The sequence below is a fragment of the Bos javanicus genome, chromosome 23 (assembly GCF_032452875.1).
Source record: "Bos javanicus breed banteng chromosome 23, ARS-OSU_banteng_1.0, whole genome shotgun sequence".
NCBI lineage: Eukaryota > Metazoa > Chordata > Mammalia > Artiodactyla > Bovidae > Bos > Bos javanicus.
This window is the reverse complement of record NC_083890.1, coordinates 41,773,271-41,800,805: the sequence shown is the minus strand read 5'-3', so window position 1 is coordinate 41,800,805 and position 27,535 is coordinate 41,773,271. Positions and strand designations below refer to the sequence as shown.

Genomic DNA, 27,535 nt, shown 5'->3' with positions numbered 1-27,535 from the left:
TTATGAGGGCAGAATAAAAACAAAAAAAAGCATCACACTAACAAATAAATCCATGGAATGTTGCAAGAAGTATATTAAATCTGTGCATGTATAGAAGTCAACTAAATCAGACCCACAGATGCAAACAGATTGGAGCTCTGGATAAATGTCTCCACAAACACAATCATCTCAGAGATGGAAGGATACTTTCTTTAAACACTAAACTGCTTCCCCAGGACAAACCTGTGTCAAAAACCTAACACAATGATTCTAGATGGCAAAATACCATTCAAAATGTAAGGTGCAAGATCAATTCTAACCTTTTTTCCACATTTGAAAATATTTAGGGGCATTTTTTTTGTATTGACCAGCAATACTTTTTGTATTAAACACAGTAGAAGAGTTCCCTTTGCTATGACTGAGGGCTAGGAAAGATCTTACCAGACCTCTCTCCTGAAAGACCAGCTACTACCCACTCTTATTTAATCTTTTAAGCATTCTGCAGTCCTGAAGATGTGTACCCTTACTGGCTTGGTGAGTTTGTGGCTGAGAGGGTAGAAGTTGGATAAAGTTCTTGGGCCTCCCTTGTCACTCAGATGGTAAAGAATCCGCCTACAATGCAGGAGATCTGGGTTCGATCCCTGAGTTGGGAAGCTCCCCTAGAGAAGGGAAAGGCTACCCACTCCAGTATTCTGGCCTGGAGAATTCCATGGACTGTACAGTCCATGGGGTCGCAAAGAGTTGGACACGACTGAGTGACTTTCATTCTCAAGGGCGAGAAGAGCTGGCCCACGTGCTTGAGGTAATTTTCTCAAAACTTTAGAAGCCCTGTTGTCATTTGCTCCTTACACAGATCCTACGGAGGGGGTATGTTACAGAATAAGACATCTTTATTACACAGAATGAGAGGAAGCAATAACCAATAACAGAACCCAAGAGAATAACAGAACCACAGCATCTACAATGGCAGCAGAGAAAACTGGGGGTGCGAGTGTTAGAGACGGCTTCCAGAGGCCAGGCAAATAAGGACTGGTTTGTCAATGGGCACAGTTACCTAAAGAGTTAAGAAGAGAAATACAGGTTAAATATTTAAAGTGCATCATGGATTTGGCCTCCATGGAAGTCTTAACATAACACAGCCTTAGACCACCTTTCTCTGGCAACCTCAGTTGAAGTCTGGTGTGTCATGCATCTTGTCCATTCACAAGCAACCTGTTAGAATGATCTACCTTGTTGACTACTGGCTATTTTTGTAGTTCTAGAAACATTCTTGCTGGGATACAGTTAATCTATTTGGAAACAGCTTGATCTCTTTGATGCTTGCTTTTCTGATTAGTTAAGCAGATCTGGAACGGGGCTCAGTCAAGGGCCAACTGTTAAGGGAAGCTTTCCCGAGGAATTTCCCCAGGAATTCTCAGTCTCTGGCTGACAGGCACTGCTAACTAATCCTAACGGGTGCAGTCCCCTCCTCCTCCTCCTCCCTGGGTCGTTTGCTCATGTGAATGACCGGTCCCCTGCTGAACTTTCCGGGGAGCCCTCTGCAGATTCTCGGTATTCCTGCTCTCTGGTTCTGAGCCCTGTAAAGTCCAGCTGTCTTGAGTTTCCAGACGCTCAGCTCCACTCTTCAGCTCAGAGGGCCTGCCAGACTCTACCTGGTTTTCCTTTCTGCACGCAGCCTGGAAACTCTGCTGGCAGAATGCTGGAGCCACCATGGGGCTTGTCTCCTACTGACCAAGGATCTCTTCTCCTCTCTGCCCAGTGTAAAGTGTCCCAACGAGTGTTATTTCATTTACTGTGTCTGGTTTTTGGCTGGGTCAGGGGGAGAGTCAGTCTGCTTCCACGTTCTTCCACCTGGGGGGGACCCTTTACATAGAAGCGCTGCCTGAGGGGACACTGCTCATCTGTTTCCCACTCAGCACCCAAACCACCCTCCACACAGAACCTCAGGGGCTACTTAGTTGCTGCCTTCCTGCCCGTCTCCACCAGACCTCCTCTTCTGGTTCCAGTCACCTTCACCTTGGAGAATGCCCCTAACTCCTCCTTGTCCTATTCTCAGCAAAGCCAGGCCTGTGGCAAGTCTGCCCAGCACAATCCCCTCAACTCTCTGAAATGTCATTTCTTGAAGCTCAGGAGTTTGGTGGGTTATTCTCTAGAATGTAAGCTGGTCAAATACTACTAAAGACATGCCATAACATCTCAAATCTATCATTCTTTGCCCTAAAGACTTTTCTAAACTTAGTCTGCATAATTTCAGATGTGCAGATGACACCACCCGTATGGCAGAAAGCAAAGAGGAACTAAAGAGCCTCTTTTCTAAACTTAGTCTGCATAACCTCAGATATACAGATGACACCACCCTTATGGCAGAAAGTGAAGAGGAACTAAAGAGCCTCTTGAGGAAAGTGAAAGAGCAAAGTGAAAAAGCTGGCTTAAAACTCAACATTCAAAAAACTAAGATCATGGCATCCAGTCCCATCACTTCATGGCAAATAGATGGGGAAACAATGGAAACAGTGACAGACTTTATTTTCTTGGGCTCCAAAATCTCTGCAGATGATGACTGCAGCCATGAAATTAAAAGACACTTGTTCCTTGGAAGACAAGCTGACAAACCTATACAGCGTATTAAAAAGCAGAGACATCACTTTGCTGACAAAAGTCCAGCTAGTCAAAGCTATGGTTTTCTCAGTAGTCATGTATGAATGTGAGAGCTGGATCATAAAGAAGGCTGAGCGTTGAAGAACTGATGCATTTAAACTGTGGTGTCAGAGAAGACTCTTGAGAGTTCCTTGGACTGAGGAGATCAAACCAGTCAATCCTAAAGGAAATAAACCCTGAATATTCATTGAAAGGACTGATGCTGAAGCTTCCACACTTTGGCCACCTGATGCCAAGAGCCAACTCATCGGAAAAAACCCTGATGCTGGGAAAGATTGAAAGCAAGAGGAGAAGGGAACGACAGAGGATGAGAAGGTTGGATGGCATCACTGACTCAATGGACATGAGTTTGAGCAAGCTCCGGGTGATGGTGAAGGACAGGAAAGCCTGGCGTGCTGCAGTCCATGGGGTTGCAGAGAGTCAGACAGGACTGAGGGACTAAAAAACAACAGCAACAAAACTTAGTCTACAGTCCACATCAACAGCAACAACAACACAAACACAAAGAAGAGCACAGTTCCTTAGCTTTAGCTGTAACACATAAAGCAAAAGGAACAATGACTCTTTCAGAATATGCCTGGGCGCTAAATCATATCAACCGAAGCTGTGCCCCCCACTCACAAGAGACAGTTTATAAGGGATAACAATTAAGTTTCAAAGCCTAAATGAATTAGTGAAAAATGCTTCTAGAGTTCAGTATGCCCCGAAGCAGATTTCAAGTCCAATGGAAGGCTGTGTTAAAATTATGAGTCATTTATAATTAAGCTAACTTACTAAAATCACACTGTTCTTTAAGATGCAGCTATTTTCAGAGAAATTCTGATGGTATGCTCCAAACTGAAGGGGAAAACAAAGGATCTAGAACTCTGGAAGTAAAAAATATTTTAATTAGATCGCTAGCTTATATATGATTTTAATGTCATTATTATGAAAGAATCTCAACAATCATTCTAAGGAATATTATGGTGGTACTGAAAAGATCACAAACTTAGGGAGCTCTGAATTGTACCTTTCCATTTAGCGCCTCTTCTTCACTCTCCTCTTCTCACTCTCCTTCTTCACTCACCTGCAGCCCCTCTGCAGGGGAGGGTGAACTCTCCATCCCCGTGCGCTTGCCTCCTTACTCAGGCCTCAGTCCTCACGTGTCCTCCAGGAAGGGCCCTCCCTCCCCACCACTGTCACATTACCCTGCTTTATTTTCTTCAATACAATTGTCTGAAAGTATCCTTTTTAAAAATCATGTACACATTTACCATCTATTTCTCCCCACATCCGTGACTACAAATGCAAATGTTACTCGCTCAGTCGTGTCCAACTCTTTCCGACTCCATGGACTGTAGCTCACTAGGCTCCTCTGTCCGCAGAATTCTCCAGGCAAGAATACTGGAGTGGGTAGCCATTCTCTTCTCCAGGAGATCGAACCCAGGTCTCCTGCATTACAGGCAGATTCTTTACCATCTGAGCCACCTGGGAAGTCAAATGCAAGCTGACTTCCACATCTTAAGTCCATTTCTCTCACTGCTAGCTTAGACAAACCCATGGAAATGGTCTTATGTTCTTTATTTTGGCTCATATAATCAATATCAATGCTTCTTAGTTGATGAAAAATATATTTCCTATTGGTTATGAAAACCTACACAAGGCATCCAGCAGTTACACTTATAATGGCTAACTCATCTTCTGAACCATCTGACGACCCAACTACTGGTACCAGTACTTGTCTCTGCCTACAGCCATGGTTTATCCACTCTCTGATGTCTATTCCTGCCCATAAAGGCAATCAGTCACACTAATATCACTTCATATGCAAAAGAGTTATTACAAAAGCTATTTATGGGTATTTCCCCCCACAACTACACAGTCGCTTATATGTCACGTTCATTAGACAACCAGCTAAAATAGGATGTCCTCCTTCCATGCAGAAACACTTAGGGCAATGCAGGCGCGTGCTCAGTCCTGTCCGACTCTTTGCGACCCCATGGACTGTAGCCCCCCAGGCTCCTCTGTCCATGGGATTCTCCAGGCAAGAACACTGGAGTGGCAGCCATTTCCTTCTCCAGGGGATCTTCCCAACCCAGGACTGAACCCACATTTGCGCTGTGTCTCCTGCACTGTGGGCAGATTCTTTACCACTGAGCCACCAGGGAAGTCCACTTAGGGTAAACCACCGATTCAAATGTTTTTCAAGGGTGGATGCACCCCAGGAGTGTTCTAAAGCTCTTTCCCTCTGCCCACACTGGAATCTGCCACGTAAGCCACATAACTGTTGGGATGGGTCACATTCGTCCTTTCACAGGAGGCAGGAATTTATCCTCTATGCCGAGAATGCTTATCAAATACATGATGAAATGTCATATATCCACTCTCAACTACAGATGCACCAACTCCTGGGATGGATTCCGTTTGTTCCAATGCAGCAGTCAGAAACGGACCTGGCCTTAACCTGGCCCCAAGGCAGTTACATGAGTTCATGTACTAATAATTCAGCCTCTGTCCCAACTCCCACAGCTGCTGCCCGCCCAGTCCCAGTCCCTGATGGGAGCGGGATGAGACAGTGCTCTATGGACACGCCCAGCGCCGGAGGTGAAGGAGACATTACCTTTCAGTCCCCTGCTCTCTCCACCCTCATCGAGTTGTCCGACCCAGATTTTCTGGAAAGCTATGTAGTGGGTGAACACTGTAATGCCCTCACATCATATGTGATGTGTGAAGTCTCTCAGCTGTGTCCGACTGTTTGCAACCCCATGAACTATAGCCTACCACACTCCTCCGTCCACAGGATTTTTCCAGACAAGAGTACTGGAGTGGGTTGCCATTTCCTTCTCCAGAGGATCTTCCCGACCCAGGGATCAAACCCAGGTCTCCCGCATTGTAGGCAGACGCTTTACCATCTGAGCCACCAGGGAAGCCACATCATATAGCCAACCCTTATATTACATGTTATCTCCTCCAGAGCCAGAAAAGAAAAATCACTCGTTTAGTTTGTAGGGCTGCTTGTTAAAGAGGAAGGAGGTTTATTTCTAAGAGACTCTTCCCTTGTGGACCACAGATGTTTAATTTGGAGTTTTGGAAAAATTTTTCAATGGTATACTATAGGATACCAACTCACGGAATTTTAATATATATTACACACAAACTGGTTCTGTAAGCAAGTAAGCTGTGAAGTGGTGAGTCAAACGTATTTCTCTATCATGAGAATTCTCAGAACCCTTAACACACTGGCATGTACTACGTGTAATACATCACCATGTGTACGTGTACTACAAAGTTAAATGAGGCAAATTCAGGCTCAAGTGTTTCTGGAACTTATTTGATCGTGGACTGTTTTATCAGAGGCTATCTTTTCAGTCCTCTGTTCCTGCAAAATACATCAGGAAGTGCTGCAGCTAACAAAAAACAAAAAAATTATGTTTATCAAAACAGTACACGTATATTCCTTAGGTCAAATAGTACCCACAAGGGTTCATGATGAAGCAGATCAGTGCCTCACTCAGTGCTCCCCATCTTTCTGTCCTTTTTTTTTTTTTTTAAAACCACATCAGGCAGCATGCAAGGTCTTAGTTCCTAGCTGCTGCCTGCTGCCGCCAAGTCACTTCAGTCGTGTCCGACTCTGTGTGACCCCATAGACGGCAGCCCACCAGGCTCCCCGTCCCTGGGATTCTCCAGGCAAGAACACTGGAGTGGATTGCCATTTCTTTCTCCAATGCACGAAAGTGAAAAGTGAAAGTGAAGTCGCTCAGTCGTGTCTAACTCTTAGCGACCCCATGGACTGCAGCCTAACTTGCTCCTCCCTCCATGGGATTTTCCAGGCAAGAGTCCTGGAGTGGGATGCCATTGCCTTCTCCGTTAGTTCCAGACCAGGGATCAAACTGACGCCCCCTGCACTGGAAGAGCAGACTCTCAACCACTGGACTATAAGGGAAGTCCCTGTCCTGCTTTTTTGAAAGCAGCTACAGTCAGTTCTTCCAGTATTTACCTCATTTTTTCTAAAGAACATGTCAACACTGATATTTATTCATTTTTTCCCATTTTAAATATTGCTTACTGATTTCCTGCTGTGAAAGCTGAGGATTAGCTTCCTTCAACCCCTCCCATCCCTCCACACAAACATGCCTCCACTGCATCTTCCCAATAACCTACAATTCTGGCTTGACTCCATATGCCACACTTAATTATTATCAGAATATATATATATGTATAAAATCTATAACTGAGCCATGTATTGTATCATTTCTTTTCTTGTAAAATTGCATTTTCTTAGTGTTAAGAGTCATCTTATTTGCTTAGTTTTTTAGAAAACATTCCTATCACTAATACATAATCAAACTCTCCAATCAGAGCTTATAAACCCAGCTCAACGTGCTCACACACACTAGACAGTCTCCCCTGGAAAACACTGCTCCTGGAATCCTCTGGGGGATCTTCCTGCTTCTGTCTGGGCTGCTCTCCAGACCCGCTGAAGCTTTTCTTCACCATCATCCGAGGAATTCTGTTTCTCTAGAACTGGACACATCCGCTAAGAGCAGCTCGTCTCTCTTCCACACTCCGTCTTCCTTCTTACTGGTTTATTCCCTAATTTGTAGAGCGTATCCTCTGGCCACTTCCTGATAAAGTCTGCACATGAGCTAAACTGGAGCCCCTTGTATGTCTGGAAGTTACTATTTCTTCACACTGACTGAAACTTTAGCTAAGTAAATAAAATGAAAGGGAAAGTTGCTCAGTCGTATCCAACTCCTTGTGACCCCATGGACTATACAGTCCATGGAATTCTCCAGGCCAGAATACTGGAGTGGGTATTCTGGAGATCCAGAATACTGGAGTGGGTGATACTGGAGATCCAGAGGATCTTCTCAACCCAGGAATCAAACCCAGGTCTCTCCCCTTGCAAGCGGATTCTTTACCAGCTGAGCCACAAGGGAAGCCCAAGGATACTGGAGTGGGTAGCCTATCCCTTCTCCAGCAGATCTTCCTGATCCAGGAATCGAACCGGGGTAAGTAAATATACAGTAAAAATCATTTTCTACTTACGGGGTTGCTGCGGAAAAGCTGCAGTTCCTTAGGACCTTTAGGAAGGCTTTCATGATTTTTCACCCTGACCCTAGTGCAGTGTACAAAAGCACGTCCTGAAGACGGCTCTCTCCCCACTCACTACGTCCTTGCTGGACCCTTTCCAACTCAGTCATATCCTTCCGTTCTGAACAATTTTCTTGTATTATTACTTCTTTAGTGAATTTGTCTCCTCTTTTTCTCTTCCCTTTCTTTCTCAAGCTCCTAGTATATAGGACTTAAAAATTAACTCTCCAATTTTCTAAGCATTCTCAGCTTTTCTCAGTCTTTTTGTTCTTGCATGTAAAAGTTTAACGTTATCTTTTATTCTTTTAAAACAACTTTATTTTTTAAATTATTTATTTTTGACTGCACTGGGTCTTCGCGGCTGGGTGCAGGTTTTCTCTAGTTGTAGCGAGAAGGGGACCACGCTTCGTCTCAGGGTGTGGGCTTCTCACCGGGGTGGCTTCTCTCGCTGTGGAGCACAGGCTCTAGGTGCACGGGCTTCAGTAGTGTGACTCCCCAGTTCTAGAGTGCCGGCTCAGTGGTTGTGGCACGGGCTTAGTTGCTCCATGGCACGTGGAATCTTCCTGTACTAGGGATTGAACCCGTGTCCCCTGCACTGACAGGTGGATTCTTATCCATTGTGCCACCAGGGAAGTCGTAACATCGTCTTTTAATGCTTCACTTAAAGCCTTCTACTTCTGCAATCACGTATTTGATGCCCAAGAGCTTTCTTGTTCTCTAATTATCCCTTCTCTAGAGCATCCTGTTTGTGCCTCATAAATGCAAAATGGTCTCCTGTAAGATACACCTGAGGTTATTAATTAGTTTTTGTTCTTAAGTTTTCTTCTGCTCCCATCACAGTATCTCATTCCTCTGTGGGTCTTTAAAAATAATTACTATTTTTAATTTATTTTGGCCCTGTTCATTTTGGAACCTTTCTTCAATTGGGTATACTCGTTAGCTGAGCATTCATACTTAAGAGTGAGGCACCACCAGGCTGATGAGAAGCATACAGAGGTGTGGGGCCATCGTCAGGGGCACTAGGGTGCAGACCCAGCGTTTCATCAGAGGCTCCCAGTGTCCGTCCCTGCAGCTCCTTTCTCGCAGGCTGCTCAGGCTCTCAGATGACCTCTCCAATTCTCTGCCCAGGGGAGACAAGTCTGACTGCCAGGGTTCTGGGAGGCACCAGAAAGAGGCCTAACGAATGATGTAATCTTTTAAGAAGTCTTTCAAATGCTAGTCAAGAAAAGTTTTACAACAGGATAGAGGAAAGCGAATGGCTTGCCCCAGAGCACAGAATCAGTAGCCGATGGAGCCGGGACTGGCGTCTTCTGATTCTATCAACAGTGCTCTCTTTCTACGACACCACCCCAGATCTAAAATGATATTTCCGTTACGTGACACATGTTAAGACTTGCCCAGTCCACTCTGGCTTTTACTTAAATTACAGATGAGGCTGTTCTCCAAACACTTACTTTTCATTTTGTAACGTATAAACTATAATGTACTAATATATCTAATATATCTAAGTCACTGGGTGAGAGTGAAGAAAAGAACGACAAATAAAATTTCAGTGTTCCAAATCTTATTACCCATCTCCAGCTCTGGCTCACCAGTGTTCCAAATCTCATTACCCATCTCTGGCTCACCCAGTGAAAACAGTGACCACGATGCCCACTGTGGCAGGGCACGCACTGCGTCTGGTAACGGCCGCCTCACGGACTCCTCACCACGACTCCAGGAGGCAGGGACACTGTCATGGTCACTGTAAGCTACACACATTGAGGCTAAGACATTCAATAACTTCCTGAAGGTCTCATGCACAGTATGTGACAAAGCTGAGCGCCTTTCCAGTCAGCACTCAGGTTCCTTTTCCTCCTGCTCTAAAGGAAAGACAAGAAAAGGAAGCAAAGGGAAAAGGCCACCCAGGATCTGCCACTTGGAGGACACGAGGTCAGGGGTTCTCCTCTCTCGGACGTTCTGTCTGTTGCACTGCTCCCTCCACCGTTTATCCCATACTCAGCTTTTCAGAACTCATCTCCATAAAACGGCAACTGATAGTGATACCAACAAAACAAAACCAAGCAAAACATGTTTGGAAAGCTTATTAAAGAGCTTTACCTGAAACCCCTGTCTTTTATCACCCCAAACTTATAAAGCGTAGCATGTAAGGTTCTGTGGGAAACTTTGAGATTGCACATGAATATCGGGGCCAATTTCCCAAACTCACCTCTTATTTTTCTTGTAATTTTCCAGTTGCTGGGACTGCATATGTTTGTGTCTCTCTAATTCACACTGTCCACATAAATCCTCCAGATTCAGCAGGTGGTTTTCTACCTCCTCAAAACTAGCCTCTAAATGAGCTGAAAGTATACAAGGTCAAAAGAAGAAATGAACGTCAAAAAGCAGAATCCTTGATCATGGAGAAAAGAAAAAGTGTCTAGAAGTTAAAAGTTTGAACTGTTGAGATTATTTTGCATTTATTTAAAAATTTTATTAAACTTTCTTGAAGCAAAATGTACCAACATTAAAATATATTTCAAATTATCTTGAGTATATTTTTATATCTCGAACATTTTTAAAACACAACTTCCCAAAATACTTTACACTTCATTAACCAGTATAGGGAAACAGAGTGTCTTGATTAATCTGATGTTGATATCCTAATGATCACATATACCACACATGAATAATCAATTTCCAAATAATAAGAGTATATCAAAATATAATTAACACAAATTATACCAAACATAATTTAATATTTGAGATTTCAAGTTACTTTAGCATTGTTTTGCCTTGAACATGATATACATAAACCTCCAAGGCACTGAACACTCAGGAAGCATCGCTCACTGTCCGCTGGTCTTTCAACCACTCCACACTGCCTCTAGGCCACAGAACTCGGCAGATGGAGATCCTCTGTCAAATCCTTCATTTAAAACAGCGAAGTCACAGCCTGCAGAGATTACTTCAGTGCCCTGCCCAAGGTCACCTAGCTAGTGATGAGCAGTCAGGGATCAAAACTGAGTCTCTCTTTCACACAATGATTTCCAGTTGATAGGTGCTTAAGTAAACCAAGATTTCACGGCTGTAGGGGTGAGGACCAGTTGTTTTCTTAGACAACAGAAAAGTTTTAGGGGTCAAAGGTTTTTGACCTCAGACAGCATCATGGCCATCTACCAGGCACTCGCCACACGTCCCAGACGCTGGGACACAAGGATGAAAAAGAGAAACCGCGTGCTCAGAGGGCTCAGAGTGGAGGGAGGCGCGTTTCAGATACAACACAGCCTGACAGGGGTGAGGGCCTGTGAAAACCAGAGGAGAGGCATCTGCCATAGACCGGTGAGTGTGAGGCTCGGCGGGAATGTATGTCATGGGGGTCGGGGCGGGGGAGCAAGCTGGCTGTGCTGCTTTGCAGCCTCAGTTTCACTCAAACAGCTAAGATTCAAGGGCGCTGGGTCTAATTCCTTCCCTTAGCTGCTAGATTGCCATGTGACTTTCTAAGTTCCTTTCTGTAGCACCAACACAAGGAGCAAGTTTCAAATTCCATGGATAGAGGAGCCTGGTGGGCTATGGTCCATGGGATCGCAGAGAGTCAGACGTGACCGAGCGACCAACACTTTCACTTTTTCTTTTCCGGAATTTCAACTTGTAGTTTTAGGTTTGCTGCTAAGTCACTTCAGTTGTGTCCGACTCTGTGAGACCCCATAGATGGCAGCCCACCAGGCTCCCCCGTCCCTGGGATTCTCCAGGCAAGAACACTGGAGTGGGTTGCCATTTCCTTCTCCAATGCAGGAAAGTGAAAAGTGAAAGTGAAGTTGCTCAGTCATATCCAACTCTTAGCGACTGCATGGACTGCAGCCCACCAGGCTCCTCCATCCATGGGATTTTCCAGGCAAGAGTACTGGAGTGGGGTGCCATTAGGTTTACTAAGATGCAAATTTTGCCTGTTTTAAATGAATTTGTTTGACCCACAGATATTAAATCCAGAAACATAAAAAAAATTTTTTTAGCCACATGGTATGGCACACGGGACCTTAGTTCCCCAGTGAGAATCACTCAGTTGTGTCCGACTTTACAATCCCATGGACTATACAGTCCATGGAATTCTCCAGGCCAGGATACTGAGTGGGGAGCCTTTCCCTTCTCCAGGGGATCTTCCCAACCCAGGGTCGAACCCAGGTCTCCTGCATTGCAGGTGGATTCCTTACCAGCTGAGCCACAAAGGAAGCCCTTAAACTTCGGGGAAAGTGAAGTTCCCTTCACTCAGTTCCCCAAACAAAGATCAAACCCGCACCCCCTGAGTTGGAAGGCAGAGTCTTAATCACTGGACTACCAGGGAACTCCCCACATTTTTAATACCCTAAATTTTAGCTCTACTAAATATCTGTGCTTTTGTATTTGGTAGGGTCTAGGGCTTAAAAAGACATGGATTTAGGAGGAAAAATTAAATTTTATTAAAAAGTTAAAATGTGGCAAGTAGTTTAGCACGTCTCTTCAAGAACATTTTAGGTAATGACTTTTATCATAATTGATATATCACTGTAGATCAGTGTAAGTCTGGAAGACTGATAATGCAGTTCATAACAGTTTTGAATCTGTCTTCAGGGGTCACATACAACAGCTATTACCTGTGACTATGGAAAGCCTAACCTGAAACAGCAAAAATCTAAGTTTTAATCAATGAAAAATTACATCTAAGATTTTCAGAAATGTCATCAATGATACCTGAGGAATATATATATGGAAAGGAGAACAGGAAAAATGGTGTTAATGTATCAGTTGCTGTACAGATTATTTTTTGTTATTATATTAAATGGAAAAACGAGTGGGAGCCTCAGCCTGGAAGCTCGTGCTACTGGCCCTGAAGAAGGAGTGTTCAGCTCACTCTGTTAGAACTAGTTTGACAGGGTCTTACAAGACGATCATAGCTAACAGGATTATTTAAAGGCTATTTCACTTTGATTAGTGATAAGAACTAGAAATAATTACATTTAATACAGAATCCATTTAGCTCTAAGCGACTTGGTCCCTTTAGCATCACGCATGTTATCCTCAGCATGCAGGGGGCTGGGTAACAGAGGGGCTTTGACATACAGGCCAGCAGTGTGTCCCTGTGCTGGACGGCAACCTGAGGCTTAACGTGCTCGGGAGAGTCCGGGGTCACGTTATGGCTCCTGCCCAACTCCCAGTTCTCCCCTTCACAAGTTTCAAAGGCTCCTGAGGACTTACAGTTTAACTCCCTACCCGAGCATTCAGGGACCTCCCACTCCCTGCTCAGAGACTACTTTTCCAGCCTCACCACCACCCTCCTTCACGACCGCTCATCACTCCGAGGAGGGTCCCGTGTGTGCCTGCCTGTCCTGAGGGGTCTTTGCTTCCCCCCTCCCCAACCGCACATCTCCCTGGCAGGTTCAGGTCAGAGCTCTCTCCCCCTCATCTGTGCTTCCATTGGCCCATGAACCCTGCCCAGGACTCCTACTCTGACATTATGCCACTATTTTGTACTCTTATCTTTCTCAGCATTCTGTAAATACCTTAAGGGTAAAGACTACATCTTTGCAACATCCAGTCCCATCACTTCATGGGAAACAGAAGGGGACAAAGTAGAAGCAGTAACAGATTTCATTTTCTTGGGCTCCAAAGTCACTGCAGATGATGACTGCAGCCACAAAATTGAAAGATGCTTGCTCCTTAGAAGAAAAGCTAGAACAAACCTAGACAGTATATTAAAAAGCAGAGACATTACTTTACCAACAAAGGTCCGTCTAGCCAAAGCTATGGTTTTTCCAGTCGTCATGTATGGATATGACAGTTGGACTATAAGGAAAGCTGAGCACTGAAGAATTGATGCTTTTGAACTGTGATGTTGGAGAAGACTCTTGAGAGTCCCTTGGACTGCAAGGAGATCAAACCAATCAATCTTAAAGGAAATCAGTCCTGAATATTCACTGGAAGGACTGATGCTGAAGCTGAAGCTCCATACTTTGGTCACCTGATGCAGACTCTGATGCTGGGAAAATTGAGGGCAGCAGGAGAAGGGGGCGACAGAGGATGAGATGGTTGGATGGCATCATCGACTCAGTGGACATGAGTTTGAGCAAACTCAGGAGATGGTGAAGGACAGGGAAGCCTGACGTGCTGCAGTCCATGGGGTCACAAAGAGTGGGACCCAAATTAGTGCCTGAACAACAACAAAACATCTGGTCTGCTGAATTCAACTGAGAAGGATTTCTGGAGATACAACGATTCTATCACTCTAAAACAAAGAATAATAACCAAGAAAGCAAATCTATGATTCATATTCATCTAATTTACATATTAGGTTATGCTAAATTTTGTCAATGAGCAAATCAAACATGGGCAGAGAACTCTGAAAACACTGTTATCAGTGTATCAAGTTAGGCCCAGTGAGTTAAAGCAGCAGCAGCCACGGAACCTTTCCATTTTAACTTTTATCAGGCTTGAGGTCAGTAATAAAATATACAAGAACTTCACTGATGAACATGAATTTTCCTCCCTTTTTATATGAAAAACTTTACCAAATGCTCTTTAAATAATAAGCATATATATGGTATGTACTCTGAATATTTTATATTGAATTTAAACAGGCGGAGATTTAATCTCCCCGTCACACCCTGCTCATCTTCTGCTAGGAAACAGTCGCAGATTTGAGTAAATCTGGTAACCAGACTTAGAATGCACGTGCATAAAACACTAGCAGGCCTCCACAGGCACAAAAGTACCTTCACAAGAAGTTCCAGCCTCACCATTTTGCTCACTATAACAACAGTATATGTCTCAGTTAGTGATCGGTGGGGAGGATGGGTGGAATTTTATTGGGAAGGGCCATCTGGGAGAGCCTGACAGCTGTGCAGGAAAGAGCGTCACAAGCCCTCATGTGGAGACCGCCCCAGAGGAAGAGCTGTGCTGTCTGGAATTTTCCTTTGTGCCATTTTCAGATACATACTAGGTGCAGTGTGACCACTGACATATGAAGAGTGGAGCAGCACATTAAAATTCATAACTTCACATTTAATGAGTATTTTCTAGCAAAAATAATTAGCCTCAGGGAACAAAGAAATCTTTGCAAACCCATAGGTCACAGGAGGCCAGGTACTAAAGGACCACAAGAGTCTTCAGTGCTTTCGTCACTTTTCGCGTGATAAGGTAATGATGGTGTGGTAACAAGGAACTTTGAAGAGTGCATTAAAAATCCATCATGAAACAAATGAGATCTGTGCAGTATATACTAAACCGTGTCGAAAGAGAGCTAATATGTCCCTTGAAGGGTCTAATCTCAGAACATAACCTGGACTATAAGATAATCTGCTTCATGAAACCGTAAAAACTGTGACGGTCTCCTAGCTAGATGCACTCTCAAATTCTGTACAGAGAAAGCAGAACGGCAATGTATCCGGTCAGGTCAGATTGAAAGAAAGAGGCAAGCAAGCTCAGTACAAGGCTGTCATTATCTTACAGAACTGTGTTATCTGAGAATTAACAGAATCTTCTGTTCTAGATGAAGGTGTCTTTTTAAGTAGGTCATACAAAATAAACTAAGCAACAGAGAATTCAGAAAAGCTCTTGACATTTTAGACTTTAAAAATAGGAATAGGATTAGACCACCCTCTAGTGGACGTTCAGGAGAATTCAATAAACATGTTCCAAACATCCTACCAGTTTCACAGTAAAATGCACAGAACAAGTGTTGTAGGGAAAACCACTAGGCCATACTTTCTTCAGTTTAAGTCTGAATTTTGCAATAGGAGCTCATGATCTGAGTCACAGTCAGCCCCATTAGTGACCTGGATAACCACAGTGGTGTGGTCACTCACCTAGAGCCAGTCATCCTGGAATGTGAAGTCAAGTAGGCATTAGCAAGCATTACTACGAACAAAGCTAGTGCATGTGACGGAATTCCAGCTGAACTACGTCATATCCTAAAAGACGATTCTGTAAAAGTGCTGCACTCAAGATCCCAGCAAATTTGCAAAACTCAGCAGTGGCCCGAGGGCTAGAACAGGTCAGTTTTCATTCTAATCCCAAAGAAGCGCAACGCCGAAGAATGTTCAAACTACCGTACAGTTGCACTCATCTCACACGCTAGCAAAGTAGTGCTCAAAATCCTTCAATCTAGGCTTCAACACTACGTGAACCAAAAACTTCCAGATGTACATGCTGGATTTTTAAAAAGGCAGAGGAACCAGAGATCAAATTGCCAACATCCGTTGGATCACAGTAAAAGTAAGAGAATTCCAGAAACACATCTATCTCTACTTCATTGAATACGCTAAACCCTTGACTGTGTGGACCACAACAAACTGGAAAATTCTTAAAGAGATGGGAATACCAGACCACCTTACCTGCCTCCCGAGAAACCTGTATTCAGGTCAAGAAACAACTGTTAGAACCCAATGTGGAACAATGGACTGGTTCAAAACTGGGAAAGGAGTACGTCAAGGCTGTCTATTGTCACCCTGCTTGTTTAACTTACATGCAGACTACATCGTGCAGCTGAGCAACAAGAAAGTGGGTGGGTCAGTCGGTAAAGAATCCACCTGCAACGCAAGAGAGCGTCTGCAATACAGGAGACCCAGGTTTGATCCCTGGGTCAGGAAGATCCCCTGGAGAAGGAAATGGCAACCCACTTCAGTATTCTTGCCTGGGAAATTCCATGAACAGAGGAGACTGGCGGGCTACAGTCCATGGGGTCACAAGAGTCGGACATGACTTAGTGCTAAACCAAGAAAGTGTACAGAATCTGGAGGACAATATTCCATTCTATCCTTACACACTATTTTTCAATATACAGAATACTACACTGTTCTCACATTTCACACCAGGGTTTTGTACTCTTAACTACTGTGTTCAGTTCAGTCGCTCAGTCATGTCTGACTCTTTGTGACTCCATGAATTGCAGCACGCCAGGCCTCCCTGTCCATCACCAACTCCCAGAGTTCACTCAGACTCACGTCCATTGAGTCGGTGATGCCATCAGCCATCTCATCCTCTGTCGTCCCCTTCTCCTCCTGCCCCCAATCCCTCCCAGCATCAGGGTCTTTTCCAATGAGTCAACTCTTCTCATGAGGTGGCCAAAGTATCAGAGTTTCAGCCTCAACATCAGTCCTTCCAATGAACACCCAGGACTGGTTTCCTTCAGAATGGACTGGTTGGATCTCCTTGCAGTCCCAGGGACTATCAAGAGTCTTCTCCAGCACCACAATTCAAAAGCATCAATTCTTAAGTGCTCAGCTTTCTTCACAGTCCAACTCTCACATCCATACATGACCACTGGAAAAACCATAGCCTTGACTAGACGGACCTTTGTTGGCAAAGTAATGTCTCTGCTTTTTAATATGCTATCTAGGTTGGTCGTAACTTTCCTTCCAAGGAGTAAGCATCTTTTAATTCCATGGCTGCAATCACCATCTGCAGTGATTTTGGAGCCCCCCAAAATAAAGTCTGACACTGTTTCCACTGTTTCCCCATCTATTTCCCATGAAGTGATGGGACCAGATGCCATGATCTTCGTTTTCTGAATGTTGAGCTTTAAGCCAACTTTTTCACTCTCCACCTTCACTTTCATCAAGAGGCTTTTGAGTTCCTCTTCACTTTCTGCCATAAGGGTGGTGTCATCTGCATATCTGAGGTTATTGAGATTTCTCCCGGCAATCTTGATTCCAGCTTGTGCTTCTTCCAGCCCAGCGTTTCTCATGATGTACTCTGCATAGAAGTTAAATAAGTAGGGTGACAATATACAGCCTTGACGGACTCCTTTTCCTATTTGGAACCAGTCTGTTGTTCCATGTCCAGTTCTAACTGTTGCTTCCTGACCTGCATATAGGTTTCTCAAGAGGCAGGTCAGGTGGTCTGGTATTCCCATCTCTTTCAGAATTTTCCACAGTTTATTGGATTCACACAGTCAAAGGCTTTGGCATAGCCAGTAAAGCAGAAATAGATGTTTTTCTGGAACTCTCTTGCTTTTTCGATGATCCAGCGGATGTTGGCAATTTGATCTCTGGTTCCTCTGCCTTTTCTAAAACCAGCTTGAACATCTGGAAGTTCATGGTTCACATATTGCTAAAGCCTGGCTTGGTGAATTTTGAGCATTACTTTACTAGTGAGTGAGATGAGTGCAATTGTGTGGTAGTTTGAGCATTCTTTGGCATTGCCTTTCTTTGGGATTGGAATGAAAACTGACCTTTTCCAGTGTAGGAGAAGCTAAATTGTGTAACATCCATCCAAATCCTCTCATCAAAGACAATGGTTTTGTAAATCTGCAAAGGCCAGAGAGACTCCCAGGAGAAAGTGAGCATCCTGGCGGCAGCTGCCTGGTCTTGTCCACTGCTGTGTCCCCTCAGCCCACAAATGGTGCACGGGACTCACAGACGCCTATCACGTACCAGGCACTCTCCCCTCACTAGGGGCCCTCCAGCTACCTGGTGAAGCAGGTTCTCTCATCTTCAATCCTAAAAGCAAAGAAACTAAAGCTTAGAGCAGTCAGGAAACCTGCACAGAGTCTCACAGTTAGGAAGCTGGGGAACTGCGGTCCAAACCCAGATCTGAAAGTCAGTTCACAGCCCGTCTTTCCCAATTCCCGGCATACCTTTATTATCTCTTTTTTTTTTAAATGACAAGCCTCACCAGTGATGATCTATTACACAGGCTTTGTAAGTTGGATGGATCACATCCCATTAAAAAAACAACATGAGTGGATTATCTGTTCTTATTTAATTCCTGAGGGAGCGTGTAATCAGGAGTCATATTTATTAAGCCACAGGATAGCACAGCTAAAAGCATCATCAAAGGTCCAAATTGCTCACATCATATTAATCCCTTATTCTTTACTAAGGGCAGACCCTCTAGAGAGCAAGGCAAGACTAAAAGAGTTAAGTGGCCTCAGAAATACAGGGACTGAATGGATACGGTATTAGATTTGGGAGTGAAAGGGTAAAAAGTTCAGAGAAGAGAATCTTGTGACTACATATAGATTAGTTACTATTTTCTTCTAAGTAATTTTTATTTTTCATTATTGCTTGATTAAGCTTTGTAATACTATATAAAAGTAATTAGGTAATAACAAAGAGCATTCTGAGACTACCCCCCAAAAGGGAAGCTATCAGGGTTTCCCTAGTGATTCAGTTGGTAAAGAATCTGCCTGCAATGCAGGAGACCCCAGTTTGAATCCCAGGTCAGGAAGATCACTGGAGAAGTGATAGGCTACCCACTCCAGTATTCTTAGGCTTCCTTGGTGGCTCAGCTGGTAAAGAATCCGCCCGCAACGCGGGAGACCTGGGTTCCATCCCTGGGTTGGGAAGATCCCCTGGAGAAGGGAAAGGCTACCCACTCTGTATGTTGGCCTGGAGAATTCCATGAACTGTATAGTCCATGGGGTCGCAAAGAGTTAGACACGACTGAGCGACTTTCACTTCACCCCCAAAATAAAGAAATCCACAGTTTATGGGCAAGCATTAAAACCAAATGATTCAAATTTCTAAGAATGGTGCATAATCTCATTAAAATGAATTCATGAAATACGTTAATAATATAGACATGTACTTATACAAGCCAGCAAATTTGGCTTCCAAATGTTTTCCTCAGGCAACGGCAACAGCAGAAATAAACAAATGGGTCTAGATCAAAGTATAAAGATACTTGTACAGCCAAGGAAACCATCAGCAAATGAAATGGCAACCTCCTGAATGGGAAAAGATACTGCAGATGATATACGTGATAAGGAGTTAATATCCAAAATAAATAAAGAACTCACACAACTCAAAAACAAAACAAACAAAACAAACAATCCGATTAAAAAAATAGGCAAAGGACCTGAATAAACATTTTCCCAAGGACCTGAAAAAACAGATACTTGAAGAGATGCTCGACATGGCTAATCATCAGGAAAATGCAGATCAAAGCCACAGCATCACCTCACACCTGTCAGAATGGTTATTACTAAAAGACAGCAAGGGCTGGCAAGGGGCCCTCGGGCACTGTTGGTGGGCATGTAATTTGGTATAGCCTCCACTATGGAGAACAATATGGAAGTTCCTTGAAAAATCAAAAGTAGAACTACCATATGATCCAGCTACTCTACTCCTTGGTATTTATCCAAAGAAAATGAAAACACGCATGAGGAAAGAGACACGTGCCCCCGCCATGGTCCCTGCAGCATTTTAGTTACAACAGCCAAAACATGGAAGGAAACTGAAACGTCCCTCAACAGAGGAATGGGTAAAAGAGATGTGGTACATACATTCAACGGAACGTTACTCAGAAACACACAAAATGAAATAATGCCGTTCACAACGACATGGATAGACCCAGGGGGTAATATGTTATGTGGAGTAGCTGAGAAAGACAAAGACCATGTGATTTCACTTGTATATGAAATCTAAAGAACAAAACAGAAAAAGACTCGCAGGGACAGAGAACAAAGTGGTGGTCGCCAGAGGGGAGGGCGCTGGGGCAGCTGGATGAAGCGGGTGAGGGAGACTAGGAGGCACAAACGTCCAATATAGAGCAGCTCATGGGGCGCAGTTCACAGTAAAAGGAATGTCCATAACATTATAATAACTGTGTATGGTGGCAGATGGCTACTAGACATAAAGTGGTGATCAATTCATAATGTATATAAAGGGTGAAAAAAGGGAAAGTTACTCAGTCATGTCGGACTCTTTGCAACCCCATGGGATAGACAGTCCCTGGAATTCTCTAGGCCAGAATGCTGGAGTGGGTAGCCTTTCCCTTCTCCAAGGGATCCTCCCAACCCAGGGAATGAATCCAGGTCTCCAGCATTGCAGGCGTATTCTTTACCAGCTGAGCCACCAGGGAAGCCCAAGAATACTGGAGTGGGTAGCCTATCCCTTCTCCAGAGGATCTTCCCGACCCAGGAATTGAACCAGGGTCAATCGCTATAAAACACAATGTACACACAGTGTACATAAGTGTCCAGGTGTGCACACAGTGTACGTAAGTGTCCAGGTGTGCACACAGTGTACGTAAGTGCTCAGGTGTGCACACAGTGTACGTAAGTGTCCAGGTGTACTATGTTGTACGCCTGAAACTAATATAATATTGCAGGTCAACTATACCACCATGAAAAATAAGAATTAAATTATTTGGAAGTGACTGTCAAGACTGATACTTCTGCTTTAATTTAATTTGCTTTAATTTAGCTTTAATTTGCTTTTGGTGGTCGATATTCTCAGATTAGTAAAGACAGAACTCAGGTGAGCATTTGGGAAACTCGTTGCATTCATTTAAAAAGTCAAAATTCAGTTTCTGAAGATGGTATCACATCACTAAACATCACTTCTTCAGGATAGTAGAATCCTAATTGAGAAGGAAAATACACTATATTCTATCTTAAGTAGATTTAACTATGAGAATAATTAGAACTGAGGCCAAATGCATTTAATCAGCAGAGTGGCATCAAACAAATAATATTTATAATCAGAATTTACTCTCAGCTGGAAAGGAAAGCAGGATAGTATCATAGGTGGATGTCTCTGCAAAGAAATACACAACCATTGAAAAAAAAAGACTCAAAGAGATACAGGAAGAGATGCTGAACAGAAAATGACTAAAAGGAATATTCCCCCAGTGTCTTGGAGGCTTTTTCTGTCAGTTATCAAAGGCTTGAGAAGGACCATTCCTATACCTACAAGAGGGAAATAAAGCCAGAGGGCCTTCCTCCTAAACCCAGAGTCTCTTTTCCCCAACCCTGCTTTCAGAAATAACAGAACACTGATACCAGGGCTTCAAGAACGCGGGTCATGGGGTCTGCTGACAGGTGCCACTCCAAACGCCTCGTCCTCCACTGAGCATGTCATCACCGCGGCTGCGACCCTGGATGCACACCTACTGTGTGTGACCCTGAGCAAATCTCCACCCCTCCAAGCCCAATTTGCCTAAGCTGTAAAGTGGGATAACAACAGCTACTTTTGCAGGGATCTTGTGAGGATTGTAAATAATGTCTGTAAATCACCTAACCATCTCCGACATATAGTGGGCGCTACAAACGTTAGCTATTATCATCACCAGCGGCATTCCACATACCAATGGGGCTCATTTTATTCACACACACAAGTTTTATGCTTCGCTAATTACTTGCTTTGTAAACCAGCTCTGTTTTGCTTTTAAAAATGTAGTATTGAAAAAAGGAAGAGATGATGGGGTAGCTTTACACCTTCTTACTTATTAAGACTCAGGTTATTAGCTCAAGAAATTCATCTCCTATGTAGGTAGCCCCTACCTCTTACTTCACTAAGATCTTAAGCTTGGTTAGAAAATAATAAGCCAGAATGTTATACTATGATGTGGCACTGTCTAGGATACAAGTCAATTTTCTGAATATAAGCCCAAGAAACAAATATCAGCATGATTCATCCCAATAAAAACAAAAAATAAATATATAATCTTCCACAAGGTATAAAGTTAGCCAAACAGGTACCCTCATTTAATTGTATCTGTTTAATCTTTTATCAGTTTAAGGAGAAAAAAAGAGCATATTTCAAGACATGAAGCTCTGAACAAACCCAGTATTAAAAGCAACAACTTTCAGAGCACAGCCGTTAGTCATAACAAAGCCACCATAACCCCTTCCATTTCCCACGTTTACACTTTTAAACAGAGACCTAAAGTCAGAAAGACAGTCCCGAGTCACTTTAAGAATCAAGAAAAGTATGTTTTCTGAGCAGATCGGAGGCAGAAAAAGGTAGTGGTGTATTTTAAAAATCATTTCCACATTTTAAATCATCGCTTTTTTGTCAAATCATCAATTAATCAGAATATGAAATTAATTGGAACCATTTCCCTCCAAATCCTGTTAAGCAATAAGATTAATGTATTCTTAGAAAGCTTTGGAGTCAGGCCAAATTATTTTCCTTCCTAGAAGCAGAGTCTAGAGGCAAACGGGGAACTTACTCAGACTTGCCGTCAGGGATTCTAAGTCTGCGATGAGGCCTGGAAGCTGCTGAAGCTGCTGCTGCAGGTCCCGGAGGCTCGCCTGCTTCTTCTCCCAGTGCGCGGAGAGCATGACCACCTCGCTGTCCACCCGCTGCAAACGGAAGGGGAGGGTCAGGCCCACAGGACTGCAGACACAGAGGTCAGACCGGCGTAATGAGAGCCAGCCCGTGTTATCTTTAAAAACCCTTCTACTGGGGTACAGACAACACAATACTCTGAGGAGACTGGCGTTGTTTTCTTTCTTAGAAAAGAACCACCTTAATATCCAGTGCAGAAAAACCTCAAATTACGGGTTGTATCGGTGCATCTTAACCCGGCAAAGAGAAAGTTGAGCCATGACCTTAGAAGTCACTTCTAACTACACCCTGTTTCTAAGTAAACCATGTATTTGCACAATTCAAATCTAGAAAAAATAAAACAGAAAACAGCCACTAACAACTGAAAAGAAAACAAACAAAAACAAACCCCAGACATAATGAATGGGTAATTATTTGCCTTACAAAAGGACTTCTTTTGAAAGAAAAGTTCCCTAATGCATTTAGAATATACCATGATTCAGTTTCCATTTAAACAGGAACGTTCACTGAATAAAGCAAGATAAATGGTACTTGTATACGAAGGAATCACTGAGGCAACTGAACAATTTCAGAAAAAAAGGAGAACAGGATTTATACTAACAAATTCAGAAGTGAAAGGTTCCTAATAGCAGGGATGCGAGACGCTAGGCTAGCCTAAAATAATTCTGACTTCTTTTCCAGAAGACTTAAGCAGTTTCTCCCAGCCAGTTTTGTTTTGGTCCTAACATGGTGAGAGGGGAAAGGGCCTACGATAAGATTTAGAAGGAGCATAGAGAGGTCATCTTTTGAAAACATCACTAGTGATGAGTAGGAAGTGTGGAAGATTCCCGCATTTTGTACAATAAAGACTGCAAAATTCATTATATAACAAAAGTAAGTATATCTGAACTTTATCTGTAAAATATAAAGTTTTAATATAAGAGTTCACAGTTAAGTTATATAAAAAAAGGACAATTTACACAACGCATGATGTTTCAAGAGTTGAAACACAAATACAACTGATTTTTACTGAATCTCACTAAAGAAAGATCTTTCAGAAGAATAAAAGTATCAAAATAAGATACAAAATTATTTGCACTGTTTTAGCTTCTACACTTTAATATTCCAGGAATTCACAACATTGAAATAAAAACAATAAAGAGATCAGAAAGCTGTCCTGTTTCCTCACTTTATCCCCACCTCACCCCTCTCGTGGTTGTCAGTCAGTCCACGTTGGAGGGGTAACACACACGGCCTCACACACAAGCCTCAGCTGAGCTGGAGCGGCGACACCGAGTGCTGCTCCAGGGGCATGATCATCAATTCTGCGTGCTTAAAAATGCCTGTGCCAGCCAGCTTTATAAAGATCCCAGAGAGCAGTTTAAAAAGTACTGAGCATTGCTAACAGATTAATGTGGCTAATACAGCCTCTCTGTGATGCAACAGTAAGAAAATTAGGGCTTGAAATAACAACCCCTGCCCATAGGATTCATCTGTAATATCCAACGAGCTCCTACTGAACACCTGCTCTTTGTCTGGCTCTGTTTCAGGCACTGAAGACACTGTGGTGAACAAGAAAGAAAAACAAATTGTGCTTTAGTCTGGAGTAGGTCTCACAAATTCTCTAAGCCTCAGTTTTTAAACACTAATAAAAGAAAAACTAATTGCACAGGGCTGACGACGATAAACGGTATTTTTCCTGGTACATGGCGTATCTTTTAAAAAGTTTGTTAAATCTTAACTGCAGTGGTTAATTGTGTTAATAATTTGAAAGATCTAGAATAAACAATTTTTATATACAAATATTATTACTGAAAAGTAAAATGAAACATGAATATTAAAACTTAAGTACAGTATAGTTCATGCCTCCCACAAAATTCAAAATCATATTCTGTATACCTTTAAGTGTACATAAAAAGAATCTATCAAAATACATTCAAATATTACTTTAATTTAAAAGAATGGATGTTGAATGGATTCTCTGAAATCATTGTCAACAATTATGTAATAAGAGCAAAGCATTTTGAGCATTTTCTATGTGCCAGGCCCTGTGTTAAGCAATTCACATTGAACACACAGCAGCCTTGTAAACAGAGCCATGTTACTACATTCATTTCACAGAGGAAGAAACTGAGGTGCAAGGAAGACAAGTCACTTTCTCAAGGCCACACAGGACCTAGATTCAATCCCAGGAATCCGACACTGAAGCCCACGCCCTTAATCAATCTTCTCGGGACTGTTTATACAGGGACACAAAGGAAGAAAAGTGAAAAGTAGCAAAAGAAAAGGTTCTGAGAAACTGTACTTTAGCTTTACTTAATAATAAGGAAGGGAGCCATCTTCAGAAGGCCAATTTTTCTCCTCCAAGTAAACAATTCTGAATAAATCCAGATTTAACACCAGAAAATCAAGTTTAAGTAGCAAGACAAACCCACAGTTTGGGCTTGTTCCCAAAGTTACAAATCATCCCGAAAGTCCTTCTGGTGGACACTGAAGTTAGGAGAACAAAGAAAAAGCTGGGACCCAAATGATTTTCAAAATGGGTAATATTGGGGTAATAAAACAATATAAAATCTTTTATATTTGTAAAGAACAGTTCAGCATTTGGGGGGAATGCTTCCCTGATAGCTCAGTTGGTAAAGAATCCGCCTGCAATGAGGGAGACCTGGGTTCGATCCCTGGGTTGTGAAGATCCCCTGCTAAGGGAAAGGCTACCCACTCCAGCACTCTGGCCTGGACAATTCCATGGGTGAGTCCATGCAGTTGCCAAGAGTCGGACACGACTGAGCGACTTTCACTTTCACCTAGTTCATGCGATTTTCAAACAACTCTGTTTGCTAAGCAGGGTAAATGGTGTCATACCATTTTATGTGAGTCAGCTAGAAACAGAGAGACTCCCTTTATCTGCCCAAGGTCAAAACGTATCACTGCAGAAACCAGGCATTCCCACACCCAGGCCAGTCCACTCCCCACAAGCACAAGAGATCCAAGCTGGAGTCCCAAGAGAATGAAGCATGCCTGATTTAACCAGCTTACACACCAAGTGGTTAAAGCGTTGTCTTAAAAGAGTTCAATCTGAAGGCAAGCAAGTACTTCACAACAATCAAAAGCATAAGCAAATAATGCACTGGGAGTCTAACTTTAGAAAGTTACCCTCAGAATCTAACCCCTAAGTCACTATCAATTTACGTGTTTATTTACATACTAAGTGAGGGAAAAACAAATCAAAGAACTTGTTAAAAAGAAAATCTTGTAGAAAAAGTCTAGACAACAAAGCTATATTGAACAAACTTTGCTAAAGCAACATTGCTCTAAATTTTAAAACTATAAATAAGAATGAGCTTTAAAGTAGTTAAGTATAAGATAACTTGTCAAAGAAGACTGAATTATCCTTAAGTATATTTGCCCTGGCAGACTGACATTGACTAAAGGCCACTAATGACACACGAGCATGGCCTGACAAAATACACAAGAAAACAGTTTATTAAAGATACACATTTTAAAATTTTCCATATGTCTCAATAATACGTCAGAGATTTAAAATTAACTTTCATTTTTCAATCTGAGAACTGTATTTCTGGAAAACAACAGTGGCACTTTTGATAAGATAGGAGTCTTACAATAAAAAAGTACACAACTAGGAAAATATTATATATTCCCCCCCATATAATAAATTCAGCAACAGAACTTCCAGGAAATTCTTTCTCCAACATATTTTATTATGAAATGCTTCTTACAATCAAAAGAACAACTTTTGTTAAAGCTCCTCTACAGGATACAGTCTTCACTGAACATTGTGGGATTCATCCGTATTGATACACGGAGGTGTAATGGTTCACTAATTTTCACTGCTGCATAGCATTTGATCTTTTTGCAGCATTTCCGTGAACAGGGATGGAACCCGGGCCCCCTGCCCTGGGAGCGTGGGGTCAGCCATGGACCACCAGGGAAGTCCCTGATCCTATAAATAATAATTACTCCACAGGGAGACTTTGGGACTGTCTAAAGTTCCAACAAAACCTGCTATAAACATTCTGGAACAAATCTGGTGCACAGAGGCAACTTTCACAAGTTAGGTTCCAACGTGTCCCAGGTATTGAGCTCCTCACTGCACCCTCCTTCCCCACCGCCCAGTGGCTCAACTGAGCTAGACCTCCCCCAGCCTAGCCACCTCTGACTTCAAGTTCTGTCATCTATTTGTCACACATAATGAACAGATGATACCATACCAATGTTATCCAAGGAGGTGTGAGACATACAACATCACAGGGCAAAGCTGGGGACACAATGCTACCGAAATCTCCCTAGGGGTAGAACTGTGGTTTCGAAAGCTTTGTGGAATTTCAATTTTTACTTCACGCCAGCTCATTTTTCTAATGTCACTGTGCCAATCGATTTACACCCCCTAGTTCTAGCTGTTCCCCATCATGCTGCCGGGGAAGGGAAAACTGTCATCAGTGAGTAATGACTGTCTGCACAGAAAATTCAAGGCTTCTTAAATGCTTGATAATCTAATGAGTGTAAATCTGGGGTTTTAATTTGTATTTCCTTGCCTTCTAATTGATTTTAAACATGTTTTCACATTTACTGGCCACTCATGCTTTTTGTTCAGGGTAATACCCGGTCATACCTCTCGTGTACTTTTTAATGACTTACTGTTCTCTTTTTTTATTAGTGTGCAGAGGTTTTTCATATTTTTTGAACACTAGTCCTCTGTTTTGTGAACTGCTTAACTTTTTCATGGTACTGCTTGATGAACAGAAGATTTGATAAAAATTATCAGTATTTTATTTTATGGTTGGTGTTTATTATGCCTT

The 27,535-nt window shown here is 42.8% G+C and overlaps 1 protein-coding gene across 1 annotated transcript in view; it reads right to left on the bottom strand.

Moving 5' to 3' along the window:
* DTNBP1 (dystrobrevin binding protein 1) overlaps positions 1 to 27,535 on the bottom strand; it is a 101,182-nt gene that overhangs the window by 51,745 nt on the left and 21,902 nt on the right. The window contains exons 5-6 of the mRNA XM_061398821.1: positions 22,621 to 22,753; positions 9,920 to 10,052 (exon numbers count right to left, since the gene is read on the bottom strand). Coding sequence (XP_061254805.1) covers positions 9,920 to 10,052; positions 22,621 to 22,753 — 266 coding nt within the window. The remainder of the gene's footprint in view (positions 1 to 9,919; positions 10,053 to 22,620; positions 22,754 to 27,535) is intronic.